At 54.4% G+C, this 25,129-nt stretch overlaps 1 protein-coding gene across 1 annotated transcript; it reads left to right on the top strand.

The window, feature by feature from the left end:
* The first annotated feature begins 268 nt into the window (after positions 1-268).
* NXNL2 (nucleoredoxin like 2) lies at positions 269-7,816 on the top strand. Its single transcript, XM_039241477.1, has 2 exons — positions 269-640; positions 6,991-7,816. Exons 1-2 carry the CDS (start codon positions 339-341, stop codon positions 7,157-7,159), a joined length of 471 nt encoding a protein of 156 aa, XP_039097408.1. The 5' UTR covers positions 269-338; the 3' UTR covers positions 7,160-7,816.
* Positions 7,817-25,129: the final 17,313 nt, after the last annotated feature.

Below are 25,129 nucleotides of genomic sequence, written 5' to 3'. Positions count from 1 at the left end.
GACTCCTCGGGTCTTCGGGACACGTGGGGCGGGGACGCGGGGTGGGGAGAGCGCGGGGAGTGCGCCCGGGGGCGCAGGGGGCCGAGGGGGAGGTTGATGGAAACGCGCGGGGCGTGGGGGGCCGGGACACGGCGGAGGGGGGGGGCGCGCTGGGAGGAGGGGCGGGGCGGAGGGCAGGCGGAGCTCGGGAGGGGGCGCGGCGGGCGGAGGCGCGGCGGCGGGCCTGGAGGCAGGAGGCGTCGCCGCGGGTGTCTGTGAGCGTCCCTCCTCCGTCAGGTGCGCGCGTCCCCGGTCCCAGCCGAGGCCGGGCCGGAGGAGCAGGTGTCCGCGCCCGCGCCATGGTGGACGTGCTGGGCGGCCGGCGCCTGCGGACCCGCGACGGCGCGTGGGTGGACGCCGAGGAAGCGCTGCAGAACAAGGTGGTGGCGCTGTACTTCGCCGCCGGGTGGTGCGCGCCCAGCCGCGACTTCACGCCGCTGCTCCGCCGCTTCCACGCGCAGCTGGTGGCCGAGGCGCGGCCGCCCGCCCCCTTCGCGGTGGTGTTCGTGTCGGCCGACGGCAGCGCGCAGGAGATGCTGGACTTCATGCGCGAGCTGCATGGCGCCTGGCTGGCGCTGCCCTTCCACGACCCCTTCCGGCAGTGAGTGGGACGGGGCTGGGCGGCCGCGCGGAGCTCGTCCCCACCCCTCGGGCGGGCCTCCCCGGCGCGCTCGTGGGCCCCACCCCAGCACCCCGGGGGGTCCAGCGGGGCTGCCGCGTCCCTGGGGGCTCAGCGAGCCCGGCCGAGCGTTCCCCAGGAGCCGCTCTCGTGGTGCGGCTGCTGCGATCGGCGGAGCCCAGCCGCCCTGGGGCTCGGGGAGGGGTGTGGAGGCAGGAGAGGGAGCCTCGGGGGCCTCGGGTCAGAACTGGGACCCTGCATGGGCTGCCGCGGGCGGCTGGGGGCAGTGCTCAGGGTCGCGGCAGGAACTCCAAGGCCCGAGGAACCCCCTCTCTGCTGACCGGGGTGCGCCTTGGTTATTACTGCCATGCCTGGAATTGCCTAGATGTGAAGGTGTTTACCGTTTCCACAGCTGTAGGGAGAACCAGGTCCCTGGGCTCATGGGGTTAATGTCAGAGGCCGCCAAAATCCCCAGCGGAGAGGGACCTGAGTGGGAGGAGGGAGAAGGTGGGAGGGAGGAGGGGGGACAGAGGAGGGAGGGAGGAGAAGGGGAGAAGGTGGGAAGGAGGTGGGTGGAGGGGGGAGATCTGTGACGGGGGGAGGGGGGATAGAGGAGGTGGGAGGGAGGAAGTGGGATGGAGACGAGTGAAGGGGGGCGGAGAGGTGGGAGAGGGAGATAAGAGGGAAGAGAGAGAGAACAGAGGAGGGAGAGATGAGAAGAAGGGAGGAGGGAAAAGGTGGGAGGGAGGAGGGTAAAGGTGGGAGGGAGGAGGGCGCCCCCCTGGGAGGGAGGATGATGCTCTCAGGAGGGTGATGAGCTGGAGTGTGGCTGGGATCTGATCAATAGCACCTTGGGGTCTCCGTTGTGAAAGCACCCAGACTCTGCACACGTGTTACCCCACCATCCCTGTAATGGATGTGAGTTTCTGGGTGTGTTTTACAGGGCATGTTTCTCATTTCTGGGGGTGCTGTTATTCAGTTGTGGCAGGACCCCCCCCCCCCCCACCTCCCCGAGCCATCCTGATGAATTGCCTTGTGGACAGTTAGAAATGGCAGGTGGCTTTGGAAGGGCCTGTAGAAGACTTCTTCCTGCAAACACATACCGTGGGTGACGCTGAGGGGGAGTGAGGCTCAGGCCTTCCAGGTGGGCACCTGTTTGCTAGCGGCCCTGTTCCAGGGACGTCATATGGATGGCTAGTCTACACGACGGTGAAAACAAACCCAAGTGCAGTTTAGAGAGGGTGAGTCCCAGTGAGATACCTGGTAGAAGGATTCACGGTAGCCTTTCCTCCGGGGGACTTTGCAAAATGCCTCTGATGTGCTTAGCACCGAGTCATGCACGGCCTTGGAACCAGCATGCAGGGGGTCCGTGTGGGTAATTGGGCAGCGCTTCGGGTCGGGGATGACCTCCTGGGCTGTTGGCTCACTGCTGAGTGTGATGAGGCTCCTGTCATGCATGAGGGCGGCCCTGGTCCGGGAGTTTGCAGCCGTTGGTGGTCACGTGCCGCACGTTATCCCTGTTCACAGATGTGTCGCTGAGGCTCCCAGGCTGGTGCTCCCGGCTCTGGGACCTGGCTCTGTTCAGAGCTTCCTCTCCCTCCCTCTCCTCGGGGCTACCGTACCCCCACTGGCTGGGGGAGGGCCCTGCGGAGCCCTGTGCCCCTCTCCTGTGCTGAGGTCAGAGCCCTTGGGGTCCGCTGCAGGCAGCAGGCAGCCAGTGTGATCCCCGGAAGGCCCAGCCTCGGGTTTTTTGTTTTTTAATATTTTTATTTATTTCTAGGAGAGAGAGAGAGAGAGAGACAGCGTGAGCAGGGGAGGGTCAGAGAGAGAGGGAGATACAGACTCTGCAACAGGCTCCAGGCCCTGAGCTGGCAGTCAGCACAGAGCCCGACGCGGGGCTCGAACCCACGAACCGCGAGATCATGACCTAAGCGAAAGTCTGACGCTTAACCGACTAAGCCACCCAGGCGCCCCTAGCCTCAGGTTTTCTGCAAGGAGGTCGCTCCTCACTGGCTCTGCCCTTGCAGTTTCTATGGTAGGAACCGGGCTGTTGTGTGGGGATGTTTGCGGCTGAGCCCTGATTCCAGCCGGGCTGTGTGGGATCGTGCTGCCGCAAGGGGAACTGAAGAATGTGGAGGGTGGGGGTGGCCTGGGGGGAAGTTTCCTATTGTGTGCGGAGCATACACGCTGCCCCTTGCCCCACCAGGACAGTAGTGCCCTGGGCCACCTGGTCAGTCGTGGTCAGGATCCGGGGCTGTCTTCCCTCAGCGGCCTCCTGACTCCTGAGGCCAGGGGGAGGAGGAGGATTCCCCAGGGACCCCCACGGGGCGCCCAGGGCACGGCTGGAGGCCGCGTGGCTGAAGGGCGTTGACAGCCCTGGACAGACAAGTCTCCTGAAGTCCCTGCAGCGGTGCCTGTGTGCAGGTGGGCGAGCGGCCTGGTTGTGGTGGCCGCACCAAGGACGGGTGTCCTGGAGCCAGCGTGGGGGACAAGCCCGAAGTGGTGGAGCCGGGGGAGGACGGCTGTGTTAGGCGAGGGGAGGCAGCCACCGCGGCGGCAGCGCCCGGCCCGAGCCTGGCCCTCAGGTGCGGACGGTTTACAGCGCTCAGAGGTCTCGCGCCTGCGTTCTGCGGCCTCAGGGCTCTCCTTCCAAGGCGCGGTCTGTTCCCGAGGGACACGGCGCCGGAGGCCATGGAGACGGCGCTTACGAGCCTCTCCCTGCGGCTCCAGGGTTACAGTCGTTTCCCCGCAGGCGCTGCCAGGCTGGGGATTCCAGGGCCCACGCGGCTGACTCTGCGGATACTGTGGAGCAAACGTCTCTTCCAGACTCCTCACTCCTCAAAGCCCAGCGCGCCTGAGCCCCCCCCCCCGCCCGCCCGCCGTGTCAGAGCTTGACTTACCCTTGCAAGGGAGTAAACCGCAGAGCAGCTCAAAGCTTAAACAGTAACCATTACTGATCAGCTTCACCTAAACACACAGCAGCCAGAGCAGGTCTCCAGGGCGGTGGGAAGCCTCCGAGGACAGTTCCGTGGCTCTGCTTTCTGCCATGCCGGCCGGGTGCCAGGCTGCAGCCCGGGGCCACCTGGCAAATGCAGTCTCTCCTCACGGTGGCAGAGCAGCTGCTGTGCCTCAGGCTGTACATCCTCACACCTTCCTCGCACACCCTCACACCTTCCTCACACATCCTCACACCTTCCTCGCACACCCTCACACCTTCCTCACACCTTCCTCGCACACCCTCACACCTTCCTCACACCTTCCTCGCACACCCTCACACCTTCCTCACACCTTCCTCGCACACCCTCACACCTTCCTCACACCTTCCTCGCACCTTCCTCGCACCTTCCTCGCACCTTCCTCGCACACCCTCACACCTTCCTCACACATCCTCACACCTTCCTCACACACCCTCACACCTTCCTCACACCTTCCTCACACATCCTCGCACCTTCCTCACACATCCTTGCACCTTCCTCACACCTTCCTCACATATTCCTCACACCTTCCTCACATCCTCACACCTTCCTCACACTGTTCTCACACCTTCCTCTTTACTAGCTCATGCAAATCACACGAAAGCACTCCGAGGAGTCGCGCTAGCTCTGAGTCTGCTGGTCACCTGTTCCGGTGCTGGTCAGCGTGGCCAGCAGTCAACCGCTGCCACCTGCGATCGGACGTGGCTCCACCAATAACAGCCTCAGTGTTTCCTGAGCATTTACATGCCAGTCCCTTAGCCATGCCGTATGGGTGTTAACCATCTAAACCTCCCAACAACCCAGGGAAGTATTTCGCACGGTGCAGATGGGGAATTTGGGGTACAAGGACGTTAGCTAGCTTGCCCAAGGCCCACAGCTAGTTAATGCCAGAAGGCGGAGGATCAGGATGCTGAGCAGGGAGCCACATGCCTCTACTGCCCAAGCCATCAAGGGCACCGTTCTCAGCTTCCCCTGCTGCCTGCTCTCCCCCCCCGTCCCCGGGGTGGATGGATGGTGGATGGAGGGGGAAGCAGGCGGCCCTGGGAGACTGGCGGGGTTGCACGCTTGGGCAGACATGGCCCCGAAGGACCGCAGGCTCCACCCCTACCAGCAGGGACAGGAAACTGCACTTCTGATGAGCTCCCGGGTGCTGCTGCTGCTGCTGCTGCTGCTGCGGGTCTGGGGACCCCATGCCCTTAGCATGCCCCGCACACGTTGGGTAGGGCCTGCTGGCCTTGAGGGTAAGCCCCAGGCCCTGGGCGGCAGAACCCCAGCGGGACGATTGTGATGTGGCGGGCGCTGCACTCCCCGCCTTCTGCCCAGTGCGAAGGCCCTGCCGTGACCCCTCTGCCCGAGCTGCCGGGCAAAGCCGGTGGCGGCCTCTGGCGTCTCCCTGCAGTCTTCACGCCAACAGCTGTCTGGCTGTTTCTCTTTTCTTCATGTGGTTGTCTCTGCTTTGGGGGAAAGCTAGTTTCGTAGGCACCTCAAATTTCTGGTGTTGTTCAGGGCCCTTAAAACACCAGGGGGGTCTCCTCAAGGCCACAGCCCACTCCTGAGTTGCCAGAGCTGCTGGCTTGTCAGCGAAGGCCTTGGATGGTCCCGAGGCCGGCGTCTCTCCGTGCCTGTGGTGTGCGCTTGTCAGCCCTGATCAGTCCCATGAATGATGATCACTCTTACATAACACTCTTTTCTCCTACTTTGCTGTGTCGTCCTCACGTGAGTCAGGGCTTCTGGAAGCTGCTGGAGTGGCAGTGTGTGCAGGTGTCCTTCGGGAACAGGTGGTCCTGGCAGTGGTGGGGCAGGGCAGGGGTGACCGACCGTGCCCGCCTGCCTGCCCGTGTCTGCAAGCAGGGTGGAGTCTGCCGTGGGCCGGGAGCTGGCCGCTGCCTGGTTCCTGGTGTTCCTGTGTCTTCCTTTCCCCGAGTAGTGCTGGGAGAGCCAGCCTCTGCTTGGTCTTCCCCACAGGCAGGTTCCTTCTGAGGCTCACTGGATCCTTTGTTTCTCTGCTGTGACTTCCGGCCACCGTCTGCCTTTCCTAAGTGTCTGCTGCACCAGTCCTGTTCTTGCTTCATGAGTCAAGCACACAGCTTGTCCACAAATAGTTTGGAAAAGTGTGTTTAAGACCACAACTTTCTATGTCTAGTGTGTCTACGGCTTTGGATCAGAAGTATATTCCATATTGTTTTCTTTGATCATGTTGTAGTGTGTATTGCTGTTTCACATGTGGTGGTAGTGTACGGATATTTAGTGTATTTTAAACTCATTCCAAACATCATTTCACGTTGGTTTCCAGTTTCATTACATTATGGTCTGATTAAGTGGTCTGTACGCTCTTGATTATTAGAAATTTTATTAAGATTCCTTTATTAAGATGTTGGGTTTGTCACGGTCTCTTCGATGTTTGAAAACAAGGCTGTCTCTCTTCCTTTGGGTGGAGGTGGGAGGTATTTTTCCTGCTTGATTTATGCCTTAATCTTTGGCCTGGGCGCCAGGAGGCAGTGGCAACACCTTGATGGAGATGTGACGGGAGACGTGGTAACAGGAGGGTTTCAAGTGCATTTTTCCTTCCTTCCACACAGACCCACAGTCCCGAGGGTGACAGGTGACTGCAGTCAGATCACTGAGCATGAGGCACTAGCAAGGTGGCCTTGGGAATGGGGAGGGGTCTTTATCAGCTGCCTTGTCTTGAGGGCAGTCATCCAGGAGAAGGTTATGGGGAGAAACCAAGGTAGATTCTCCTTTGCCCAAATCAACGCAAATAATTTTGTAAGAAGGTCACTCCAGGGTCACATGTGATGGAAAAAGTAGCCAAGAAATGTGTCATCCATGATGTAAATCAGCCTCTCCTCGGGTTTGAGAGGTAGAAAGTCTCACACGGCTTTGTGTTTATCTGGAACTCACAGAGGTTTAGCTCTGACTGTTGTGTGTACTTGGTGTTTTTCAGCCCCTTGAAATAGAGGAGGGGTATGAATTTATTGGGGGTGAATGAATATATTACCATCCAATATGGTAGCCACCTGCCGCTGGTGGCTACTTGAATTTAAATGAACGAAGATGAGAAATTCCGTTCTTCTGGCGCTCCTCACATCTCGGGTGCTCTGTGGCCCCACACAGCTGTGGCTCTGGGATGAGCAGCACAGGCTCAGAGCAGCCCCCTCTCTGGGACACCCCTCAGGACAGCACACCTGTCCCCTCCCTGGGACACTTCTCTGGACAGGCCCGCAGCAGGGAGAGGAGGTGTGGGTGGGCTGAGGGCTAAGGCTTTGCGGGGTCAGCCGGCCCTGGGGACGAGTGTGTGGTGGTCGCCCACTCCCCTGCTGATGCCGCCCCCCCCCCCCCCCCGCTTCTCTCCTGCAGGGAGCTGAGGACCAGGTACAACATCACAGCCATCCCCAGGCTGGTGGTGGTGAAACCAAGCGGGGAGGTCATCACCAACAAAGGGCGGAAGCAGATCCGGGAGCGGGGGCTGGCCTGCTTCCAGAGCTGGGTGGAGGCGGCCGACATCTTTCAGAATTTCTCCGGGTGACGCCGGGGTCTCGGGAGCACCTCCTGCTGCATCCTGAGCACAGGGAAGGGGAGCAGGGAGGGCCATGTCCTTCCTGCCCCCACCAGTACGGTTGTGTCCCAGCAGAGCCACTCTGCCTGGGAGAGAGCCTCCCGTAGCCCGCGGTCCTTATTTTTATCACTCTCAGCAGAGCTGTCTTCACAGGAGCCTGAGTGTGCTCACATCGGGCTCTTGGAAATTCATGAAAACACGTCTCTACACCGCTCCTCACGTGAAAGAACACATTTATGGGTATGTTTTCTGGAGATCTACTTCTGTGAACGCTAAGTTCTCACGACTCATGTATTACCGAAGTTTGCACAACTGCCTGCTTTAATAAATGATTTCTGGCACAGCCCTCTGATCTCCCTCCTTGTCCCTGCAAACCAGGCGCTCGTACAGGGACAGTGAGGTGCCCCCCGGGCACCGGCCTCCACACTCTGTTCCCGTTTCCAAAGTCTCACAGCTGTTGGAGGCTGCATGTTCATGTTGTCAAACCTGTATCTGCAGGTGTGGATGGGTCCAGGTGAGCCGGGGCCCAGGCACAGCCTCTGCGCACAGCTCCCCTTGCCACCTCTCTCCACTGCGCTTGCACTGCCGGCCGGCCCTGGCACTGTGTACACACACAACACACACACACACACACACACTATACCATGTACGACACATGTGCACACTATGTACACTACACGTACACACATGCTACACACACACCACACACACACTACACCCTGTACAACACACGTACACACTATGTACACTACAAGTACATGCTGCTGCACACACACACACACACACTATACACCACGTACAACACATGTACACAGTATGTACAATACACATACATGCATGCTACACACACACCACACGCACTATACACCATGTACAACACACGTACACACTACGTGCACTACACATACACACATGCTATACATACACCACACACACACTATACATCACATACGCCACATGTACATGCTATGTACACACATGCTACATGCACACCATGCATCCCATACACATATACCACACAGATACACATACCACACACAGCACATATGCACACACATAGACACACAGACACACCAGACACACCCTCTTTGTACCAAAGACACACACGCGCGCGCACACACACACACACACACACACTCTCGTCTCCACCAGCAGGCTTTGCTCTACGACTGTTGCTTAGAGCACACTCACCACACGTCCCATGAAGCGGGCTTTCCCAGAAGTCACTGTAACCACTTGGCTGAAATAAAGCCACAGCTGGACAGAACGGGGGCTCAGGGGATTGTCCACGGTGGTAACGCTCCCTGCATTACCAGGTGGTCTGGGGCCAGGGCGCCCACTGCCTCAGGGTTCTGGGGCATGCTCTTGCTACTGAATACACGGACACACAGACCATAAGCTGTCCAGGCTCATCCCAACGAGCAGACTCTTTCCTCCATGGTGATGCCCACCCTCAGCCTGGGGCGGGTGCAGCAGCAGCGGCCTGGCAGGAAAATAGGCCCTGACCATCCTTGGTGGCTACAGATGCATTTCTGACCCTCGCCCTAGTGGGAGGGTCATCCCTCCTGCCTCAGGAGAAGGGCGTGATCTATGGGAGGGGGTCTGCTCATCTTCCTGTTTCATAATAAACATTTGAGCTGGGGTTCCCCCCCTCACATTTCAGGGAGCCCCCTTTGTACTTTGCTCACCCTTGCTTCCTCAGAAGATGCCCCGAGGACTCATTCGACAGGGGTGGGGGAGTGGGGATGTGCCTTGTCTCCCTGGCCCCACCTTGAACCTCCTGGCATCTGTATCAGTCAGCTCAGGCTGCATAACAAAGCCCACAGACAGGGCGGCTTCAACAGCACAGATCTCATCTCTCCCCACCCTGGAGGCTGGATTCCAGAAGGAGGTGTGGGAAGGGTGGTTTGTCCCGAGGCCTTTCTCCTGGGTTGGCAGATGCCCGTCTTCTCCCTGCGTCCTGCGTCCTCATGAGGTTGTCCCTCTAGGCATATCTGTGTCCTCCTCTCTTAGAAGGGCACCAGACAGGCCGGATTGGGGCCACCCTAGTGATCTCATTTTATCTTAATAACCTGTATAAGTCTCTGTATCCAAATAGAGTCACATTCTGAGGTGCTGGGGTTAGTAGGGGCACAGCTTGGCTCCCAGCACCCAGCGCTGGGCCTTCCGAAACCACACTGTGCTGTGCAGACAGACACTTGCAGCCGAGATTCCCACAAGCAGCACAGGAAGGAGGGAGGAGAGGGACAGGGTCCAGCCCGTCCCCCTAAGGTGTTCTCTGGGGTGTGGGACCAGGGGCTCGGGCCTTGCTCAGGGCGGTGGGGGTAACAGGTAGACCTGCTCCCAGCCCACGGATGCTGTGGCTGGCAGGTGACACAGCAGGTCACGTGTGTGGACACCAGCGGGGGTGACAGCAGCTCTCAAGACTGGATGCTGATATGAGGCTGTGCTCTAATGAGACCCCAGAGGGGTTGCTGGCCCCACAGGAGACCCTCCTCCGAGACACAGCTTTACCACCTACTCCACTCTGTCCTCCACGACTGGCACCTGTGCGGTGCCCACGGCCTGGGCTGTCACTGCCTGCGGCAGCCCCGCGTCCCCAGGTGGGGTGGCCTCCCAGGTGGCGCCCGCTCCCCAGCTGGCCGTCCTGGCGGCTGCACTCCCTGCGAGGAGCAGAGGGACATGTAGCTGTGCAGAGGCTGAGAGCCCGGGAAATGTCTGACTCCTCAGGTTAACTCAGCAGAGCCAGTGGGCCCCCCACCCCCGAGCGGTGCAGCCCCACCACCTGTCCTCAGGCCTCGGTGGGGAGGTTGCCTGCTTCTGGATCATTGTCCCCAGAGGCGAGCTGGTCTGTATCAACCCGGCGCAGAAGGGGGACCTACTGCCCTCTCACAAATAGTTGCAGGGCCCCTTTCCTTCATCATCAGGGAGCCCGAATACGCATCTTCACCTGGTGGTTTCAACCGTGTCCGGGGAATTCTGGCCTCGGCAAAGGCGGTTAAAAGACGCTGAATCGCCTTCTGTGCCACAGCCCCTCCTGGACCAGCCGGATGCACCTACCTCTGGGCTCTGGCGTCCCCGCCCCTTGGCCGCCTTCCCTGCGAGGTGAACCTGCCGCACTCAGGCACAACGAGGCACACCCTGCACACCCTGTCTGCCGGATGCCTGGCGGCTGCCTGCCTGCCTTCCCGGGGGCTGTTGGCTGAAAAGGCCCAGAGCATCACTGCAGGGCACTGAGTGCTGGAAAGAGTGGGTCACGGGGAGGAAGGTGCGGCCCTGGGTCCCTGTCAGGAGAGACCCCAGAGCCCAGGTGATAAGTACAACTTTTAGGACTCGAGTTTACAAAACTGGGAGACAAGTGACAGAGATGACATCGGACCCAAGCACAGAGGGGCTCCTGCCCACGTTATCCACGTTACACCCACAGGCATGGGAAGGGACCGTGGGGATGTGCAGAAGTGCCATCAGGCCTGCTGCAGAGCAACCTCCCCCCCACCCCAGGGCTCCTGGGCCGCAAGCAGATGTCTACCCTGCAGTCATGGCTGCCATGCAAGGACCAGACCTGTTCTCACAGAGCACCTTCTGCGGACTGATAAAATAGAACACACACAGAGAGACTGCTTCCGTGTGGGGGCTGTGTGTGTCCCATGAACGGCCGCCACGGCCCCTGGCTGGGTTCTGGGTTTCTGCTCCCACCTCCTGGGATGTGTGGCAACTAGGCCCATCCTTCATGTGTCAATTGAGGCGTGTTGTGTCCCTGTTTCCCAGCACCTCAGACCGCGGCCAAGTCCTCCTGGGACTGTGCTCCCCTTTTTCTGCATCTGCTTGCTCCTCCCAGACACACCTCCCTGTCCTTCCTGTCCCTCAGTGTCCTGGCCACCTCCTCGCTGTGCTCACTCTGCCATATGCCTCCTCAGAGGCCTTGTCCCTGACCCTCCTGCCCAGATGGCACCCCACTCCTCATTCCACGTCACTGTCATGGACACCCTTCTCTGTGTTACCCATCTGTCTTTCTAGCTGTCTGTCAATCATTCATCTTATCTGTCACCTATCACATCTCTCTGCCTGTTCTGTTGTGTCTGTGTCATATCCTCTATCCGTATCAGCCATCATCCATCCCTGTGCTACCACGTGTCTGTCTATATCGTCTACTATCTATCTAGCTTCCTTCTGTTTATCATCTATCTGTCTGTCTTGTCTGTCTGTCTATCATCCATCATCCATCCATCTGCTATCATGTGTCTGTCTATATCGTCTACTATCTATCTAGCTTCTTTCTATTATCTATCTATCTATCTATCTATCTATCTATCTATCTATCTATCTATCATCTATTTACCATCCATCATCCATCCATTCACCCCTCTGCTATCATGTATCTATGTCATCTACTACCTGTCTAGCTTCTTTCTGTCTGTCTGTCTATCATCTATCATCTGTCTCTACATCCTTCTCTCCAACCACCAAAGTCAGTACCTTGAACGCAGAAATTGCACTCCTATCTGGTTCCCAGCACTAGTGAGCACTGGATAGTCCGTGACTGTTTGCTAACTTACTGAATTCTGATGTCTTCTGAGCATGATCACGTGTGGCACACTGTACAGTACTCTGTCCGGCCCCGTGTCAGCGGACTCGATGCCGGTCTCTAACTGTTGCTGCACCAAGCGCCCTTGTGCGCGTGACTCCTAGTGCTGTTGTTGGGACATGGTGAATTTGTGAGTGAGTTGGCAGAGTGAAGGAGTGAGCCATCTCTGTTTCTGAACCGTGTGATGTTCTGTTGCTGTTTAGGGGAGTGGCCTTTCTCCTGCTGGCTTAGGGCAGTGGGCTGCACTTAAATAACTCAGGCCTGTCTGTGTGGCAGGGCAGTGGAGCGGCGCCAGGGGGAGTGCAGAGGGTTGGTGTCCCCAGCCCTGTCCCAGCGACGATCGTGAGGCGGCGACTGAGAGGCTGGGGACTTCAACGGGTGTGAGAAGCTTCTGTGTTGGTGGTACAATGGGAACGGATGGAGCAGTACCTGGCTGTCCACTAACAAGTGATCGAGATGGTAAAACCTGTGTTCGGAGTATTTCACCACAATTAAAAGAGCAAAAGATCCGTATGGGTATTTGCCCGGAGAGGGTATACAGGTGGTCAGTTGTACCTGGAAAGACACTCGACCTCATTAGCCAGGAGAGAAATACAGATGGAACTTGAGCGAGACGCCACTTCGCAGCCACTAGGGGGCTGTCGTGAGTCACAGTGAGAAGCCAGCGTGGGAGGCAGGAGACTCGGGAGGCTGGAGGGCACAGCCTCCTGGGAGGACACTTTGATGGCTAAAATTTAACAAAGACGGACTGTGTGTTCCGGTAGTGTCCCTCGTACGTATATACTGGGGGAAACTGCAAACATACGTCCACGGAAAAACGCGTGCCCAAATGTTCATAGCGGCATTATTCATAAATACTCATTACTCATAAAGAAATATTCATAAGTGTTTGCAGACAGTGGAAACAAGCCCATTGCCATCAGCTGAGGAACAGATGAACAGAACGTGGCACACGCTCACGTACTGTCCTCAACAGCAGAGGGACTGATGCACTGACACACGACACCACGTGGATGAGCCTTGGAAACGTTCTGCTCCGTGAAACAGCCGCCACGAAACTTGCATGAATGTGTTCAGGATCGGACCCGAAGACACAAAAGGCTGTGCTGAGACTGGGGCAGGGGGAGGGCTGTGGGGAGCTGGGGGCTGGTTGCTCATGGATCGCTTTGGGGGTGATGAAATGTGCTAAAGTAGCGAGTGGGGGGGTCTGTGAATGACCCAGAAACCATCATTTATATACTTAAATGGTTAAGTCATCTAGTATGTGAACTATGTCTCAATAAAGCTGTTATATAATAAAAATAAACTAGGAAAAGGAGAGAGAAATCATTATTTCGCATCTGTCATGCTGGTGGTGCAGGGGGAGCAGGCCGACAAGCCGTCCATTCCCAGGACTCGACGGCCCACAGGGGAGCAGTAGTTACTCAGGAGTAAGAAAGAAGCCCGAAAGTTGCCTGTTCTGTTGGGCGCTGTAACGGGAAGAAATAGGGTGTGAGATGGAGATGGGGGCGGGGGCTCCCTGAAACTGCGTATTCAGAGCAGGGGCCAGGCTGATAGGAAATAGTTCCTATGAGGCTGGTGGGGAGCCCCGTGTGTTCTGGAAACTCGGACTCCCAGAAACCAAGAAACAGGGCTGGGTGGTCTGAGCGCAGGAGTCTGCAGATGCCGTCCTGAGAGCAGGACTGAGGACAGAGAATTCCTGCCATGCTAGTGTGATGCAGGCCAGATGACATGTTAAACATTTTTTTAATTTTATTTTTGGGGGGTGGGAAGAGAGAGAAAGAGAGAGAGAGAGAGAGAGAGAGAATCCCAAGCAGGCTCCATGCTCAGCGTGGAGCCCAATGAGGGGCTCCATCTCCTGACCCTGGGATCAGGACTTGAGCCGACATCAAGAGTCAGACGCGCAGCCAGCCCCCAGGCGCCCTGCCAGATGGTTCTTTAAGTCGTTCCTTCTTGTGGAACTCGTTAATTCATCTCCAAACCACACTTTCCAGTTAAAAGCAGATTGCTGAGCAATCTGATGTTAAGTTCCCCCTTTATTCTTGAGAAGTGAGACAGGGAAGTTGCAGAGGAGCGGCTGCCCCCGTGGAGAGCCTTGGGTGCACCCCTGTGCCGGGAGGCCGGGGCCTCAGAGTCTGATTTATCACCATGGACAGAGCCACCATGTGGAACTGGATCTTCTCTTACACCTGCTTCAACAGCTGGCTTCTTCCTCATTTTGGAGGCACATGTCAGATCCCCACTGGAGGAGCCCGGGTCCCCCCAGAAGGAGGCTATTCAACTCATGTCTTCTGGAGGAAGGGAGGGATTCCCCCAGAAATGGGTGAAGGGGCAGAGCTCTGTTCCCCGTGGGGCCCCTCTGAGCCATGCAGGCATCAGAGCCTGAGCGCCGCGGCCCCCGCCAGAGCGTCTCCATGAACCGCCTCCTCTTGACCGTGTTTCGGGAGGGGCAGGCAGCCCCCCACATGGTGGTAGGTACCGAGTCGCCCTTCCAGCTCCGGAATGACGATGGGAAGCAGGTAGGGGGAGTGAGCAGGCTGTTCTCGCCCCTTCCCTCCCCCTCACTCCCCCTCCTCCTGTTTTCTTCCCGTTAAATATTGAAGATACTTTAAAACTTTTTATTTTGAAAGTCTTTGAACTTAAAGTTTTAAAACAGTACAGACGATTCCTGTGTGCGCCCCCAGTGCTAGCGCTTCCGCTTCGGGTCACGGTCATGTCTTGGGTTCGAGCCACAGCGGCTCCCGGGCAGGGGCCGCTCCCACCACCCGCGCTGCACCGGTACCTGCCTGTCTCACTGTTTGTCACGGAGCCTCCACTCTTCCGAGTCTTCCTCGGCCGGCTGGAGAAGTGGCCAGTTTGGGTTTCTCTGCTGTCTCCTCTCCCCTGCCTGTAGGCCGTGCCCTTTCAGCGAGAATGTCGTACAAGTGCTGTCGGGCCCCCTCACTGCTCTGCATCTCGATGCACGTGTGGGGAGGGCACGTCCCCGGGGCTGCGCTCAGGTGGGTCTGCAGGCTCGTCTGTCCTGTGGGAACCTGTGACTGAAACTCTGGTCTCCCTGGCCTGCCTGCCTCGGCCGCATCCTCAGGCCCTGCAGGGAGGGGGCAGCTGTGGCTGAAGGGTGAGGGGGGTAGGGGAGAAGGGGCCGAAGCTGGCGGTGAGTTCCCAGTTAACAAGCTCCCAAACGGAGGGCATCAGAGAGAACGTGAATAGTAGCACTCTGGTCTTAAGAGCGAGTCAGGGGGTTTGGACACGCAGCTGTTTCACTAGCCCACTTACTTGTGGATGTGTTGTCTGCAGGTCAGCAGAGGCACGTTCCCACGGGGGCCTCACTGCGCAGCACGTGGTGGCGGAGGCGCTCTCTCCGTGGTTGGGAGGCGAGCCCTCACGGCGCACAAGGTGACAGGCTCGGTGGCTGGCGCCCGGGAACACTGGCCTGCGTCTTTACGGGAGGCCCCGGCTTCTCCCATTACCCCCTACTCCCTGAGCCCCCTCTGCTTGCTCACTGGTTTTTGTCCCTCACTTGGGTTCCAGAAAGACATTGCTCTCTGCTACCCCCCAAGCCACTGCTTTGTAAACACAAGCACAATGTTGTGTGGGGAGGGGCAGCTGCGCGTGGTCAGGAGAGGCATTTAAGTGGGGTCTGCGCTGGGGCGCCTGGGTGGCTTAGTCGGTTAAGCGTCCGACTTTCGCTTAGGTCATGATCTCGCGGTTCGTGGGTTCGAGCCCCACGTCAGGCTCTGTGCTGACTGCCAGCTCAGAGCCTGGAGCCTGTTTCGGATTCTGTGACTCCCTCTCTCTGTGACCCTTCCCTGCTCACGCTGTCTCTCTCTCTCCTAGAAATAAATAAAACATTTAAAAAAAAAAAAAAATAAGTGGGGTCTGCGCTGTTCTAGCCGCACAGAAAGCACGGAGTTCAGAGACGGAGAACACCGCCGTTTCCTTCAGCTTACAAGCCCGGAGCGGGGCACCCCCTTGGTGGCCTGTGCCGGGCTCTTCCACGCGCTGTGGCCTGCGGGCCGCTGGGTGCTTGCTCCCCGGGGCCTGCTTCCCGAGGGACTTGCAGGATTCCGAGCAGGTGCAGCTCTGTTCCGGTCTCTGCTTGTGTCACATTTGCTGCCTTGGTTCTGCCCCAAGTCCCGTGTGGGCTGGGAGGACAAGGACGCAGATTCCCAGCCGTCAGCCGCAGGTGAGCCGCGAAAGCCACGGCGGAGAGGGCGCTAAGCACCAGATTGTTAACAAAATGAGGAGAAAGCAGTCCCTGCGCGTCTGTCATGTGTGTGTTGCCGTCTGTCTTCTGTCACACGTGTGCACATCGGAAGAGGGGCACCTCCCAGCACGCCGACCCGGCCCTGTTGGGAAGCTGGATCCAGAAGCCTTTCTCAGCCAGACACTCCACGTACGGCTCAGATGAACGGCATCTGCCACTGTCTTGGAAGATGGTCAGTTCTGTGCCGTTATCCTACATGATGTTTTTAAGTTTATTTTTAAGAGAGATAGAGACAGGGGCGCCTGGGTGGCTCAGTCGGTTAAGCGTCCGACTTTCGCTTAGGTCATGATCTCGCGGTTCGTGGGTTCGAGCCCCGTGTCGGGCTCTGTGCTGACTGCCGGCTCAGAGCCTGGAGCCTGTTTCAGTCTGTGACTCCCTCTCTCTCTGGCCCTCCCCTGCTCATGCTGTCTCTCTCTCTCTCTCCTAGAAATAAATTAAAAAAAAAAAAATTAAAAAAAAAGAGAGACAGAGACAGCCTGAGTGTGAGTGGGTGAGAGACAGAGAGAAAAAGAGCGAGAGAGTCAGTAACAAGCAGGCTCTGCACCGTCAGCGCGTGAAGCCGTGAGATCATGACCTGAGCCAAAACCAAGAGTCAGACACCTGCTGACTGAACCCCGCCCCCCTCCGGCACCCCTGTGTTAACGCTGTGTTGAACCCAAGCACGGCTTCCTGCACTAGCTGTTTATTCTCATGACTGGGAGTGCACTTCTCAGGCTCCTGAAGCACGTAGCCCCCTGAATGCATCCTGCTCGTGGGCCCGTGTACGGCACATTCCTGCCCAGGGATCCCGGGAGGAAGTGGGTCCCGCAGGGATTAGAAAAGAGAAACAGAAGTGGTGAAGTGGAGACATGTCTGTTTGAGCCAGACACCGTGCCTGACATTGTGTGTCTCCGGGGTCTGCACGGGCCCCCTGCCCCCCTCCTGGATTTTGCGCCTGCCTCTGAGGCTTGGCTTCCCGCGCTCCAGGGCCCTGCCCGCAGCTCACTGTCACACCTTTGCCTCCAGGGTGGCCCCTCTTCCTGCCCGTCACAGGCAGACATCGGCTTGGTCGTCACTGGGAGTGTTTATCGCTGAAGTTAATAAATATTGATGTAAAACATGCTTGAAGTCAAAAGTGCTAAATATAACTGGAAGTCTCGCAGTGACAATAATGGACGGTGATTCTTTTTTTTTTTTTTTCTTTTTTACAAATAGTTTATTGTCAAATTAGTTTCCACATAACACCCAGTGCTCATCCCCACAAGTGCCCTCCTCCATGCCCATCCCCCCTCCCCCCCACATCCATCAGTCCTCAGTTTTTGTCAGCATTCAAGAGTCTCTCATGGTTTGCCTCTCTCCCTTTCCCCCACCATTTCCGCCCTTCTTCTCCCCCTTGTTCCTCCGTCAAGTTCCTCCTAATCCTCCTATACGTGCAAACATATGATATTTGTCCTTCTCTGCCTGACTTATTTCGCTCAGCATAACACCCTCAAGGTCCATCCATGTTGCTACACATGGCCAGATTTCATTGTTTCTCATTGCCATGTAGTATTCCATGGTATAGATAAACCACATCTTCTTGATCCATTCATCTGTTGATGGACACTTAGGCTCTTTCCATGTTTTAGCTATTGTGGAGAGTGCTGCTATGAACATTGGGGTACATGTGCTCCTATGCCTCAGCATTTCTGTATCCCTTGGGTAAATTCCTAGCAGTGCTATTGCTGGGTCATAAGGGAGTTCTATTGTTAGTTTCCTGAGGAACCTCCACACTGTTTTCCAGAGGGGCTGTACCAGTTTACATTCCCACCAACAGTGTAGGAGGGTGCCCGTTTCTCCACATCCTCGCCAGCATCTAGAGTTCTCTGATTTGCTCATTTTAGCCACTCTGACTGGCGTGAGGTGGTATCTCAGTGTGGTTTTGATTTGTATTTCCCTGATGAGGAGGGATGCTGAGCATCGTTTCATGTGTCTGTTGGCCATCTGGATGTCCTCTTTGGAAAAGTGTCTGTTCATATCTTCTGCCCATTTCTTCAATGGGTTGTTTGTTTTTCGGGCGTGTAGTTTGGTGAGTTCCTTATAGATTCTTGATATTAATCCTTTATCTGATATGAATGGACGGTGATTCTAATTCTCAACAAAGACACCCCCATGCTCTGATCCCTGAAACACAGCCACCTTCAGAAATGTGCTCCCCAAGTGGATTTAAAACTGCCCCCAGGCCCGGAATAGCCCTGTCTGTTGCTAACAGAAACTGTAAGTTTATTTTCCCCCAAGACACTATTTCTGTCATCTTCTGCGTGTCCCAGACAGACTGGCCTCTTGAGGAAGCCTCTTGGGAGGAGCCGGGGACTCCACACAGAGGGTGGCCAGCCCTGGTCCGCAGCCCTGGTGTGCGGGTCGGGCCCCAGGCCTCCATGTCCCCGTGTGTGTGTGTGTGCGTGTGTGTGCACGTGTGCATGCAGGGGGGAGGGGGCCCTGCTCCCCAGGTCCTGGGTGTGTGTGGGCGCTCTGGTCCCCACCCAGCAGTTGGTGCAGGTGCTCCAAGAAAGTGGGCGCATGGTGTCAGGAGCCAAGGGAAGGCCTACATCTCCCCGAGTGTGTGTCCCCGAGGCCCATCACTTCAACTTACACAAAGCTATGTGTCAGTTATATCTCAATAAAACTGGGCAGAAAGGAAAGTAGTGCTATACTAACACATGTTATCACAACAGTACTGCCATTATAGCAAACTAACCAACTAAGCAACCAACATTGCCGACCACTACTGTCTGCCAGGCACGTGCTAAACATTTTGCGAGCTGTCACGGAGCAGCAGTGTCCTTGCGAACGTTAGGGACTGAGTGCGTGGCTGGTGCTGTTGCGGGGCTGCCCCACACCAGGAGCCGGGGCCCAGCGGGGTGGACAGTCCAAACCTGCCTGCCTCCTTAGTGTGATGTTCTGGCCACCGTTTCCACCAACCAATGTCTGCTGTGGGGGTTGGGGGTGGGGGTAGAAATGCTTCATCTCCCCGTTTAAGGGGGACCCAGGGTCTGGGCAGACACCAGGCTTGTTCTGACAGCCTTTGCTCTCTCGTATTCAGTATTTAGGATCTGAAACACAAGGCAGTAAGAGGCAGTGGGGCAGGTGCTCTGGGCCCCGCGTCCTGTTGTGGGGCGGCCCTAGGAAGTTGGGCCCGTTGCTGCGGACTTGGCACGCCTCGCCCCGAGCAGTGTAGACACTGGGTGTGTGTACCGCACCTGCCCTGGGGAACGTGGTGCGGCTTCCCAGCTCCCAGCACACTTGTGCTGCGTGTGTCTGGACCAGCAGCCTTGGCGTTCTGTACACGTGTTCCAGGGGGCAGCTGGGGACCGTCCCTCTGTGCACCGCTGCAGCCTGAGGAGCCTAACGGTCAGTCGGTAAATGAGTCAGTCATGTATGTTCTGGAAGATGCACTCTTTCACCCAGAGAGGTCTCAACTACTGGTCATTAGACATGTTACCATTTAAACTGAAATTCATTAACACGAGAGACAACGGATTCCCCAGCTGGGCTTGGAGCTCCCGTGGGCAGCACAGACGTAGAACATTCCTGTAGTCCCAGCACTTCTGTGGGACGGTGCTGCTCCACGGGCTCTGGGTCAGGCATGTGCCTTACAGGCCATCCTTCCAGAGCCTGAGATGCCCAGAAACCCCAGAAAAAATGCCAACAGCTGCTGCCCACATGTCCTGACCTGGGGTGGAAGGAGCCACCTCGGACTGCTTCACAGGCACTTTCCACTCATCATCACAGAATGTCGGGTAGCCCACCCCAGAAGGCTGGCCGCCAGGCGCAGTGTCCACTCACACCCAGGGGTCCCTAGGCAGAGCTCCACCCGCTGTCCACTGCTCTTTCCTCGCACGGGGCGGCAGGCGCCTGCTGCCGTCAGGGGGCTGAGACTGTCACTGCCACCAGCTGTCACACTGGCTGCCAGCTGGTGTGGGCGAGTCTGTTGTGGTGCGTCTGGTAGGTGGAAGCCAGCCACGTGCCTGCCTCCCAGTTTGAGGAAGGCCGAGCAATAGGTTTAAAGGAAAAGGCTCAGAACTGGGAAAATTTCAAGTTGCAGAGAGATGGGCAGAATATTCTTTATGGGACCCACAGTGGCTGCCTTTTGGTAACTGTGAAAATGGCCTGATGTCTTTCAATCCACGATGATGACCGTGTGGAAGACCCTGGATGACATATTTGTGTGCGAAGCACCAGCAGACTTGACCCAGTCCTCTCTGGGTATCTGCCTCCCCCCATCCCCCGCCCATGCTGCTCGAGAACACACCTTTTCCGTGAGAGTCTGTGACCCATTGACTTAAGTTTTGCATATGGTGTGGGGATATGGATGAAAGTTCGTATTTTTACACATGGGTATTTGATTATTACAGCACTGTTTGTTGAAAAAGACGGTCCTTTCTCCACTGAATTGCCTTGTGTCTTTGTAAAGACTCGGTTACCCTTCTCTGTGTGGGTATGTCTCTGGGTTTTCTCCATTGTGCTTCACTCGGCCGTTTTTCTATCTTGGCCTCCACTCCGCAGTCTTGATTACTACAGATGATAGAAAACTTGACGCCAGGTAGTCTTGACCCCTCCAACTTTGTCCTTTTTCAAAGTGGTTTTGGCCATCCTTGGTACTTCACATTTACACATGCATTTTAGAATCAGCTTGTCAAGTTCAACAACAGAAAGCTTGTTTGGAGTTTAGCTGGACTTTTTTCGAATTTATAGACCAATTGGGAGAGAATTGACATCTTAGTAACACAGAACCTTCTGATTCATGAACAAGGTATATCTCCCCATTTATTTAAGTATTCCTTAGCTTTTTCATCAGTGTTTCGTCGTATTAGTGTACCGGTCTTACACAGTTTTGTCAGATCTATTCCTAAGTTTTTTATATTTTTTTATTTTATTATAAATGGTATTGTCTTAATAATTTCCATTTCTGACTGTTCATTGCTAGCATGTAAAAATAGAAATGGTAGGGGTGCCTGGGTGGCTCAGTTGGTTAAGCGGCCAGCTCTTGATTTTGGCTGAAGTCATGATCTCATGGCTGTGAGCGCAAGCCTCTCCTCGGGCTCCACAGTGACAGCATGACGTCCTTGGGGTTCTCTCTCTCTGCCCTCCCCTACCTGTGCACGTGCACATGCGTTTCTCTCTCTCTCTCAAAATAAATAAATGTTTTAAAAAATAGAAACGACTGTTTATATTGACCTCAAGCCTTGCAGATTTACTAAGCAAGTAGTTCTAGCAGATTTTTTTTGATAGATTCCATCATATTTTAAATATATGATTGTGTCATCTGTGGATAAACAATTTTAGTTTTCCTTTCCAGGCTGAATGTGTTTTATCTCTTTTTCTTGCCTGCTCACATCAGATACAACCTCCAGCACAATGTCAGTGGACAACGGGCAATCCCTGTCTCTCGTTCTTGATCTTGGAAGAAATGCACCCAGATATTGCCACTGAGTATTGTGGTCACTGAAGGTTTTCTGTAGTTATTATTTAGCACACTGAGGACGCTCCTTTCTGATCCTAATTTTCAGAGTTGTTTTAAAAAATTAGAAATAGATGTGAGATTTTGTTGAGTGCTTTTTCTATATCTAAACAAGTAATTATATAATTTACTTATTTTTAATTTTTTTACATCTTAAAGCTTATTATTACCACGTTCAATTGCATTGATTTTCAAGTGTTACACAAACCTGGTGTCATTTTCATTTTTGTACCTTATTGGCTTTGACTTGCTAACATTTTGTTTGGAGTTTTTGCATCTATATTTATGTGGAATATTGGTCCTTAGTTTGCTGCACTTGTAACGTCCTTATCTGGTTTTGGTACCAGGGTGCCTGGCCTCATAAAATAGGTCGGGATGTCTTCCTTCCTCTTTAATTTTCTAGAGTTTTCTTTGTGGGAACAGTTTTAACCACAAGTTAAATCTCTGCACGCGGGAGTGCCTTGGCCAACTTCATGGAAATGGGCTTGCTTTCAAGATTTAAATTAAAGAGCAAGCTAATGCAGAGGCCAGTCATCACATCCTGACATTCTGGGCAAACTCCAAGGTTCTGAGTCTCTGAACCTACTTAGAATGGTGAGTTTTATGTGTTTTTAATATATCACTTTTATTTATTTTATTTGTATCAGGTTCTTTCTTGATTTCATCGAAGTTATTAAATTTATTAGCATAAAGTTGTTAATCGTTTCTCCATATTATCCTTTTAATACATGTGGGTTCTGTGGTGATGCCACTTCCAATTCTCATTATCAGTGATTTGTGTCTTCTTTCTTCATTGAGTAATTAGGGATTAGTCCTTGTTTTGTTATTCTAGAAGTTCGTTTAAGGTTAGGGGTAGACTTCTCAAAGTTTACTTTCAAGTGATGATGTACCACTGTCTGTGTACTAGAAGAGTGCTACAGTCACATGCTTTCATCTCTCCTCCCACCCTTAACGGGATTGTCAGCAGACGTTTTCTAATATGCACATTAGAAATCTCAACATCTATAGCTCTTATTTTCATTGAAACAGTTGTCTTTTTAAAAGATTGAAATAATATGAAAAACTCATGTCGTTCACTCATGTAGTTACCATTTTTGGTGTTTTATTCTTCGCTAGATCCCTGTTTCCATCAGGCGTCATTATCCATCTGCCTGAGTGATGGGCTTATTTATTGAAGTGTGGGCCTGCCAGTGAAGAATTCTGTCATCATTTATGCATTTGAAATAGGTTTAATTTTGCCATTTTAAAGTTAAAGGTGTTTTTGGATAGATATTGAGTTCTAGATTAACAGGTTTTTTTTCCTTTCAATATTTTGATGGTGTTCCTCCACTGCTTCTCAGTTGCATAGTTTTTGACGAGAAATTTCCCATCACACGCACCTTTTCTCCTCTGTACCTAATGTTTTTTCTCTTTTTTTTCTGAGTTAAAAAAATATTTTATCCTCAGGGCACCTAGGTGGTTCAGTGGATTAAGCATCCAGCTTTGGCTCAGGTCATGATCTCATGGCTTATGGGTTTGAGCCCTGTGTCAGGCTATGTGCTCACAGCTCGGAGCCTGGAGCCTGCTTGGAATTCTGTGTCTCCTTCTCTCTCCCTGCTCGTATTCTGTCTCTCTCTGTCTCTCAAAAAAATGAGTAAACACTAAAAAAATTTTTTTTTAAGATTTTATCTTCATCATTAGTTTTTGAGCAATTTGATTATGATGTGCATTGGTGTCATTTTCTTATTTCTTGTGCTCAGACATCGTTGAGTTTCATGCATCTGGGGGTATACATCTGGAAAATTTTGTCCATGGTTTCTTCAAATTTTTTTCCGTCTTCCTCATTCCCTTCTACTTTAGGTACTACAACAAAATGTGTATTAGACCTTGTGAAGTTGTCCCACAACTTACTGATTCTGTCTGATTTCATTATTTTTTAAAATTATTTTCCCCTACTTCCAATGTGGATAAATTATGCCTCCACGGTCACTGATCTTTCCTTCTGAAATGTCTAATCTGCCATTAGTTTTATCTAGTTTATTTTTCCCAGAGACATTGTAGTTTTCATGTCTAACTTTTGATTTGGGTGGCTTTAGAAATATGTTTTCCATGTCTCTACTTAACTCTTAAAACATATGGAAAACATTTATAATCACTGTTTTAGCATCCCTTTCTGTAAATTCTCCCATCTGTGTTCATACTGGATTGGTTTAATTGATTGGCTTTTCTCCTCATTCTGGGTTGTATCTACAAGCTTCTTTGCATACCTGATTGAATGTCAGGCATCGTGAATTTTACCTTGTTGGGTGCTGGATGTTTTTGTGTTCTCATAAATATTCTTGAGCTTTGTTCTGGGACAGTCTATTTCATGGAGTCAGTTTGATTCTAGCCTTTTAAGATTTGGTTTTAGATTTGTGACCTCAGCAGTGTTGTCTAGCCCTGTGGTGAGCATTATCTGAGTGTCCTACCTGTGAACCTGTGATCTGCAGACGCTTCGGGCCTGGCTGGTGGAATCACACCGCGGCCCTGGCCCTGGGTGAGCACAGGGCCCGGTTCTCGCTTTCCTTCAATCCTGGGACCAGCCTCGGGGAGTGTCCTCCTGCGCGCATGAGAGATGCTCAGGGCAGCCCTCCGCAGGTCTCTGGAACTGCCTGTCTCTCCCTTCTCTTCGGTGCCCTGTCTTGTGAACTGTAGCCACCCTTCTCCCCTGGACTCCTGGCTCTGCTTCTAGTTCGGGGAGCCCCCCAACTTCCTCCTCCTGGACCATCTTCCCTGCCTTGTGTACCTCTCTCAGGTCGGTCTTTGGGGGACTCACCTGCTGGTTTTCCACTTCTCAGCTATGCTGTTCTTCATCGCCTCATGTCCAAGGTATAGAAGCTGAGCGGCCTCTCTGAGAACACAGAGCTTATACGATAAGGAGCATTGCCAGGCTGTTCTGTCTGTTTCAGGGCCCACACTGGTAACCTCCATACCACAAGGCCAGTGTGAGGGTATTTTAAAAAAGAGAAGTGGTATAAGCACACTCTGTATAAATCCTTGCCCTTGACCAGGATTCTCAGCCTACATGTGGCAGCATGGAGCTCACCCTGAGTTGTCACATACGGGACAGAACCTGGATGAAGCAATAGCATGTTTTGTCGGCATGAGTGGCTCCCCCAGGCAGCGAGGGGGGGTGGGTCTGCAGGGGGACAGCAGGGTCCACCAGGGATGTGAAATCTCAGCAGGCACCAGGCATCATCTCCTTTCCACGCCTGGATGAGACCAAGAAAACAGCCCCAATCCCCAGCTGCGTTCTAGACTGGGGTCTGGTTCAGAAGTTCTAAAGGCCTGACCCCATTCCTGAGGCTTTCTAATTACAGCCGTTTTCAGCCGAATTCCACGGGAGACTCAGGCCACAGGGGGTCATCTGAAGGACTCTTTTCTCAGTTTCCCCAAGAATGCTCCATAGCCAGTACCACTGTGGAAGGAGAGGAGGGAAGGTAATTTGTGACATATGTGGGTTGCCTTGGGGAAATGGGCTTTAACTTAGCAGGTATCCTTGTTGAGAAGGGCTGGGCCCACTGAGGTTTCCCAGCTAACTTGGCTTGAGGTGGGACCCCGCAGGGTGGATGAGGGTCTCAGCTCTGCCTG

Source organism: Hyaena hyaena, unplaced genomic scaffold (assembly GCF_003009895.1).
Source record: "Hyaena hyaena isolate Hyena2069 unplaced genomic scaffold, ASM300989v1 scaffold_194, whole genome shotgun sequence".
NCBI classification, from domain to species: domain Eukaryota; kingdom Metazoa; phylum Chordata; class Mammalia; order Carnivora; family Hyaenidae; genus Hyaena; species Hyaena hyaena.
Note: the sequence above shows the minus strand (reverse complement) of the source record. Positions and strands in the feature narration are given on the sequence as shown.

Coding starts and splice junctions, on each gene's coding strand:
- NXNL2 (XM_039241477.1), top strand. CDS start 339: ATGGTGGACGTGCTGGGCGGCCGGCGCCTGCGGACCCGCGACGGCGCG. Junction 641..6,990: donor TTCCACGACCCCTTCCGGCA/GTGAGTGGGACG, acceptor TCTCTCCTGCAG/GGAGCTGAGGACCAGGTACA.